The sequence below is a fragment of the Elephantulus edwardii genome, unplaced genomic scaffold (assembly GCF_000299155.1).
Source record: "Elephantulus edwardii isolate Elephantulus edwardi_28Jun2011 unplaced genomic scaffold, EleEdw1.0 scaffold00239, whole genome shotgun sequence".
In the NCBI taxonomy this organism is placed as follows: domain Eukaryota; kingdom Metazoa; phylum Chordata; class Mammalia; order Macroscelidea; family Macroscelididae; genus Elephantulus; species Elephantulus edwardii.
The window spans coordinates 864592-872701 of NW_006399989.1; the positions used below are offsets into that span (position 1 = coordinate 864592).

General features: G+C 37.1%; 1 protein-coding gene across 1 annotated transcript in view; it reads left to right on the plus strand.

Annotated features, from left to right (window-relative positions):
- The window catches only part of PHF8 (PHD finger protein 8), a 213742-nt gene that overhangs the window by 53160 nt on the left and 152472 nt on the right, over positions 1–8110 (plus strand). Inside the window, exon 3 of the mRNA XM_006898883.1 lies at positions 6135–6220. Within this exon, the coding sequence (XP_006898945.1) occupies positions 6135–6220 (86 nt within the window). The remainder of the gene's footprint in view (positions 1–6134; positions 6221–8110) is intronic.

Genomic DNA, 8110 nt, shown 5'->3' on the forward strand with positions numbered 1-8110 from the left:
TGATCTTTTCCAGTCAATGGGCCAGCTGGCTGTTCTCCAAATTTCTTGGCACAACTTAGTGAGCACATCCAGGCCAGCATCTGAATAAGTATATGGAGGCCTAATGATACACGTCTGAATAAGTATATGGAGGCCTAATGATACACAACAACAAGAATAATGATGATGAGGAAAGGTTTAATTTTCTCTGGTGAAGAAGGGTTTAGTTTTTTTGTGATTACCACCATACTTATGTGCAAACTTGGATTAAATAAATCTTTATTAGACCTTAAAATATGAAATAAATAACAAATATTTATTGTAGAAAATACAGGAAAGAGAGACTGTTTATAGTCCTTTATTCCAAGAACACCACTGTTAACTATAAAACAGTCTTTCTTCTTTAATAAGATATTTTTTTAAATTTTTTATATGTTTAAATTATACTGTTTTGGAAATACTGGATTAAATGAAACATTAAAATTTATTTCAGTAATTTCTTTTTACCTTTTAAAATGTGGTGGTTGTTGTTGCTGATTGCCGTCAAGTCAAAGTTGACTCATAATGACACTATAAACAAAAGACCTAATGCCTTTCCATATCTATCATTGTTTCTCCAAGTTCATAGAGTTTCCAGAGGCATGTGGTTTAGGAAGTGGATGCCATTCCTGCTTCCCAACCTGTTTTACAACTGGGAGCTCCACCAAACTTTATCCACAATGGGAAACCATTCTGGTATTTGATATCCCCATGGCATAAGTTTCAGCATCATAGCAAACCCAGGTTACCTCATATAGCACATTGGCAAAGAGTGATGTGCAAAGTGGAAGAATGTTCCTTCAGATATAACAGCACTAGTCTTATTTACAATTGGTTAAGTGTTGTCAAGTCAAATATGACTCAGAGTAAGCTTTGCACAAAAGACCATCATTTCTGTACATTTATAAGAGAGTTTGTAGTGTTTCCTGGAATATTTTTTTTTTTTATTTTTTATTTTTTTTTTCCTGGAATATTTTTTAATTATACTAGTTTATTTACAAAATTTGAATACATTATTTTTCAGACCAGATTCTTCCAATTTCCCTCACCACCCCCATCAAACTGTACAACCTCATGATTAATCCCCGCCCCCGTCTCCCCCCCCAACCTGGCATCCCTCAGCTTCCACCCTTTCACCTTCTTGGATCTTCACACTCATTCTACAGTAATGATTTTATATATTTGTCCTTGTGAAACTGAGTTAGTTCACTCAGCATAATGCTCCCAAGTTAGTAATAATTTACAAAATCATTGCTCCTGTGTGCTACGTCGTGGTTGGGCATCTGGACTGTTTCCATGTTCTTGCGATGGTGAATAACGCTGCTATGAACATTGGCGTACAAGTCTCCATTTGTGCCTCAGTTCTCATTTTCTCAGGATTATTAGAACATTTTAAATTACATGTTTGGATCACAATGGATTTTTATTATATATTGCTTCTCAAGGGTCTCTTTCAACTTTGGCCATTCTGAATTTTTAAAAATATTTTACTGTGATTTGAGTGAAAGTTTACAAAGCAGATTTTTTTTCACTTATACTCATTTTGTTTTTTAACATTAATTTCAATATCCACAATGTAATAGTACTTTTCCCACTTCCCTCCCTTTAATGCTGATTTCCATGAATCCTTTATACCTCTCTGTCTTCCCTTTCTTTAGTGATAATGTGCTTCTTGTTGTGTCAGAACCCTGGAGTTTACTGAGGCAGTAAATTACACAGGAGGAAACTGCCCATTCTCCTGCGGAGCAACTGAGTCCAACCATATGCCTTTGATAATGCAGCACACCTTCTTATCACTAGGAGCTCTCTGATACTGTGCTTATTGGACATTGCCTTTCCCTTCATCCATCTTAATATATGTCTGTTATCTACTCACTTTTACTCTCCTCTTCCTTCCCTACCCTGGCAACAATTGAAGAATGATTCTTCTTTTGTATAAATCTTCCCTTCTTTTTGTTTGGTGCCATTGAGTCAACTATGACTCATTAAAACCATGTGAACAACATATCTGAACTTTATCTTGCACCATCCTCTAATGAGGATGATATGATCCTCTGTGATCTCTGATATGCTTCAGCAAACTGTTACAGTTACTATGTCAATCCATCTTGTTGAGAGTCTTCCTGTCTTTCTCTCATCCTCCACATTTCCCAGCATGGTTCTTTCTCCAAGAACTAGTTCCCCAAAGGAAGTGAGATGAAGTTTCACCATCCTTGCCTCTGTGGAGCACTCTCATTGTGCTTCCTTCAAGACAGATTTGTTTGATTTTGTTGTTGTTTTGGTGGTTATTTTATGGGCCAATTAAATACTCTTCGCCAACAACATTCAAAGGAATAAATTTTTCCATATTTATTAATTGTCCAACTTTCAGATGCATTGAAAAGATCATGTCTTGGATCAGGTGCACTTCAAACAGATGTCTTTCCCCTTTAACACTTTGGAGAGGTCCTTGATGGCAGATTTTCCCCAAGCAATTTGTCTTGATTTCTTAATTGCTACTACCATGGGTTTTGATTGTGTATTCAAGAAAAATGAAATTGTTAACAACCTCAATCTTTTCTCTATTTATCACGATGTTGCCTATTGGTCCATTGGTGAAAAATTTTGTTTTCTTGATGTTGAAGTGTTACCCATATTGAAGGCTGTTGTCTTTGATCTTCTGCAGCAAGCAAAGTTGTGTCATCTGTGTAACACAGGTTGTTGATGAGTGAGTCAGTCTCCAGTCTTAATGCCACATTTTTCTTCATGTAGAAAGTGCAACCAAAGTGCTCCTAATGGGCAAGGATAGAGGAGCTTTGTCTTACATACTTTGGGTATGTTCCTAGGAGAAGCTCTTCCTTGACTCTTTCATTCTTAGAAAGGTGGAGGGTCAATGAAAAAGAGCAAGACTCTCAACTCTCAATGAGATGGATTGAACAGTGACTGCAGCAGTGAGCTCAAATGTGTTAAGGCATGATAAGGATGGCTCTGGATAGGACAGAGTTCAGACTTGTTATCATAGGGTCACTATGAGCCAAACTCAGCTTGACAGACCTAACAATAACAACTAGCAGTTTATAAGAGTTTCAATGTTATTATACCCTTGCCAGAATTTCTTTTCTGTCTTATTGGACTTTACCATTGTTGCTGGGGTCAGATGATAGCTCATTGTTTTGATTTTTATCTCTTTAACTGGGGAGCTCTTCTGGTGTAGTCTGTAGGTAGTTACACTGCTAACTTAACCTCTCTGGCATTTCAAATCCACCAGCTACTCTTCTTGGAGAATGATAGAAAATCTCTTCTAGTACAACTTACAGTTTTGGAAACCCTTTGGAAGGTCCGCTGATTGGTTCTGACTTAAAAGCAGTGCGTTTTAATTTGATTAGATCTTGAGCATTTCATCATGTGTTTGTTGGCCATATGAAAGTCTTCTTTAATGAACTCTCTTTTCATGTTCTCTGCAGACAGATTTTTAGAGGTTATTCCCTTGTCGGAGACGTTATTGCCAAATAACCAATCTGTACAAATTTCCAGTCTGTAGATTCTCATTTTATTAACTTGTTAAAGTTTTTCATGCTTATAAGGGTGTAATTTTTATAGGATCCTAGTTTTCTAGATTCTCTTCTGTTAATTGTCCATGTTTTATTCAGTGTGATAATGCCATAGAATAGGGCTCATAATTTTGCCCCAATTTTTAAATCATCCTTATAATTTATTCATAGGTCCATGATCCATCTTAAGTTAATTTTTATATATGGTATCTTTCCATTTTCTGCAAATCGATACCCAATTTTGCCAGCACCATTTGTTAAAGATGCTGTCTTTCCCCCATTTAATGGATTTCATCTCTCTGTCAAAAATCAGCTGTCTTAGGTGGACGGATTTACTTTTGTGTTCACAATTCTATTCCATTGGTCTATGTATCTGTTGCTGTACCAGTACCAAGCTGTTTTGATTACTGTGCCTGTCTTGTAGGTATTGAGATCAAGAAATGTAACACCTCCTGTTTTGGGGGTTTTTATTTATATATCTCTTTGAAGAATGATGATGGGATCTGCATTGTGACTGCATTTTATCTGTAGATCATTCTTGATAAGATACACATTTTTATAATGTTAACTTCTATCCATGAGCATAATATATTCTTTTGTTTATGTAGCTCTGTTTTGGTTTCTTTGGTTTATTCTTTCCATGGGTATTTGTGTCTTTGGTTAGATTTATTCCAAATATTTAATCTTTTGAGTGTCTATTATAAGTGATATTGTTTTCCTTATTTCCTTTTTAGAAATTTATTACTGTAGAGGAATCTGATTATTGTATGTTGCTTTGTACTTTGTCATGTTGCTGTATAAGTCTAATTGATCGAGTACTTTTCTTGCTGAGTCCTTGGGATTCTCTATGTATAGGATCATATCATCTTGCAAATAGAGATAGTTTTACCTCTTGGAAGTCTGAATGCCTTTTATTTCCTTTTCTTGCCTTATTACTCTTTCTGTTGTTGTTAGGTGTCATTGAGCAGGCTGCAACTCTTTGAAGACAGACCTGAACCTTCCCTTGTCCTGCACCAACTTCACCATCTCTGATATGCTTGAATCCAGTGTTACTGTCCCTGTGTTCATCTATCTTGTTAAAGGTCTTCCTCTCATTCTTTGACTCTCCACCTTGCCCAAAATGATGCCATTTTCCAGGAACTGTTCCCTCCTGATAGCATGCCCAAAGTATGTTAGCTGAAGTTTCATCAACGTTACCTCTAAGGAGCTTCCTCCAAGACAGCTTCATTTGATCTTTTAGCAGTCCATGAAATATTCAGTACTCTTCACCAACACCATGCATCAGAAATATCAATTCTTCTTTTGTCATCCTTATTAAATTGTACAATTTTCAGATGTATACATAACAACTGAAGAGACTATGGCTTGCATCAGACGTGTCTTTGTCCTGAAACTGACATCCTTCTCTTTAACACTTTGGAGAGTCCTTGACAGCAGATTTCACCAGTGCAACATGTCTTGATTTTTTTTTTTAATTCTGTTCCTGTGGATGTTTGTGGATCCATGTAAATGCCTTTTCATAGTCACTAAAACACGAGTAAACATCTTTTTTATATTTTCTGCCTTTGGCCAAGATCTATCTGACATCTGCAATGATAAATATATATATATATGTATATACATATATCTATTTACACAGTTCTCTCCCTCATCTGTTTCACTGCAGTATATATTATTTATCCCCTCTTTCTCAGTCTTCAACCCTGATGTCAGTCCTGTTTTACAACAGTGGCCCCATGTAATATTTGTCCTTTTGTGACTGAGATATTTCACTCAGCATAATGTCCTCCAGGGTCACCCATTTTGTATAATATTTCATGAGTTTCTTGCTTTTCACTGCAGGGTATTATTCCATTGTGTGAATATACCAGAACTGCTCTATCCATTGTTTTTTGATGGGTACTTGGGTTGTTTCCAACTCAGTGAACAAAATGGCACTAAACATGGGTGTGGCAGCTGCATTTAAAGCACCTATTTTACTTTTTTTAAACAATTAGTTTGCTTACAAAGTTTATATACATTGTTTCACACTATTCTTCATTTACATTGTATTTCATACAATCATTCTCATTCATTATAGTTTATAAAATTTATCACCATTTGAATTTTTATGAAATTAAATGTAAATAGCCACATATGCCTATTAGCCGTTGTATTTAATGCACCACACAAACGTTGTTGTTGATTGCTATAGAGTTGAGCACAACTTATAGTGACCCTAAGAACAAAAGGCCTGAAGCCTTTCTATAACTATAGTCATTTATCAAAGTCATAGAGTTTCCAGAGGCCTGTTGTTTAGAAAGTGGATGCCACACCTCTGATGTCCTAGTGGCAAGAAGCTGCACTGCATTCTTTAAAGCATGCAGTTCGAGGTCACCAGATGCTTTGTGGGAGAAGGATGGGCTATCTCCTCCTGAGTGATTAACTGCCTCTTAAAACCCACCAGAAGGTCAGCTATGGGTCTGTTCTGACTCTGGTACACAACAACAACAGCAAGCACAAATCCAGACCTTATGAAAAAGAAATAAAATGTCCATAAAACTTGGTATTTTAAAAAAAAACAAACTTGGTATTTTTCTTTTCCAGTTGTGTTGGTGTTGAAGAGGACAAGGCTGCTGACATTGACCTCTACCACTGTCCTAACTGTGAGGTTTTACATGGACCTTCTGTTAGTAAGTAGATCTTGGAGTTTTCGTAATAAGTGGTTTCAAGAAAAGCAAAGCAAAGGAATCTTGACATGTGATTACTTCTGCTGATTGCCTCAGCTTTGTCTCATTTAGAAAGTGGCAAAAGCTTATAAAAGCCCTGTAGCCGGTGACTTTACTTTCCTCCCTTCCCAGGAATTTCATAGAGAAAGCATTCTGCCTTGCCAGCAAGTTTCTTCTGGATTTTTTTTTTTACTTTAGATGTATATTTCTCACACCATTAGAATATATTGTAAATCCCCTTAGGGCAGGGTGCCTCTTCCATATTCTACATATTTTATTTATTAGATAACTCTATGCACATGTTATGGCAAAGATAATAAGGCATTAAATAAGAAATGTGCCTAATTTTCATTTTTTTTAAATTTTTTTCTAATTTTCATTTTGCAATTCAATTTTTTCACATACTGCTATAAACATATGTGTATGTTAAGAAACGATGGAGTATCTTTATTAAATGAGTAAAATTAATATGAAAGACAAATATCCTTTTCCTTACTTACTTGGAGTTTATGAATTTCCCATTAATTAGAATATAGCATGTTGGTTCATTTGACAAGGAAATATATCTTTGAAATAATTTGTAACAAAGTGAAATTGATAAAGCTGAATCCTTATATTATCCAGTACCTGGAATTAAGTAGGCACTCAATATTTGATCAGTGAATGAATAAATGGGATGGATGGATGAATGGATGAATGGAAAGAAACACAGATTAGTAGGTGTTTGTAGCAGGATCTTGCCTCTTGATCTATTATCAGCATTTTAGGTAGCAATGGGCTACAATTGTTTAGTAGTTATCATTGTTGTTGTTATGTAATGTTGATTCAGAACCAACCCATAGCTGACACTCTGACAGGTTTTCAGAGGCAGTTAATCACATGGAAGGAGATTGCACATATTTATCCTGTGGAGCAACTGGTGGATTCAAACCACGTGTCTTAGTGATTATAGCTTAACTTCTTCCCACTGTTGTTGTTATGTGCTGAGCGACCCTATGTACAACAGCCCTAAACTCTGCTCTGTCCTGTGCCAATCGCACTGTCTCTGATACACACATCCCGATTACCCCGGTCACTGAATCAATCCACCTCACAGAGGGCCTTCCCATCATGCGCTGTCCCTCCACCCTACCAAGGACTGGTCCCTCCTTACAACATGTCCAAAGTATGTTAGATGAAGCCTCAGAATCCTTGCCTCCAGGGAGCCGCTCAGTTTAACCCTTTCCAGGACGAATCTCTTTGTTTTCCTAGCCATCCATAGTACCCTCAGTACTCTTCTCCAGCACCACAGCTCAAAGGCATCAATTCTCCTGCTACCATCCTTAGTTACCGTCCAACTCTGATGAATAACAAGTGATTGCAAAGACCATGGCCTGTATCAGATGCACCTTAGTCTCCAGAGAGACACCATTGCTTCTCCGTACTTTGGAGAGGTCACCAAAAGCAGACTTTCCCATGGCAATACGTCTTTTAATTTCCTGGCTGCTGGTGCCAAGAGTGTTGACTGTGGAGTCAAGTAAAGCTGTGAACAATCTCAATCTCTTCACCATCCATCCTGATGCTGCCAATTGGTTCAGCGGTGAGAATCTTTGTCTTCTTGATATTGCGCCTCAATCTATATTGAAGGCTGCAGTCCTTGACCCTCTGCAGCAAGCGCTTCAGGTCCTCCTCAGTTTCAGCAAGCAGGGTTGTGTCATCTGCATATCGCAGATTGTTGATAGATCTTCCACCAATCCTGACACCTCATTTCTCCTCATAGAGCCCAGCCAATTAAATACAAATTTTTAAAAATCCTAAAATAAGCCTTTCTGCTGGAGAACGCTGCCGAGGAAGCATCGCAAAAGAGTTTATTCC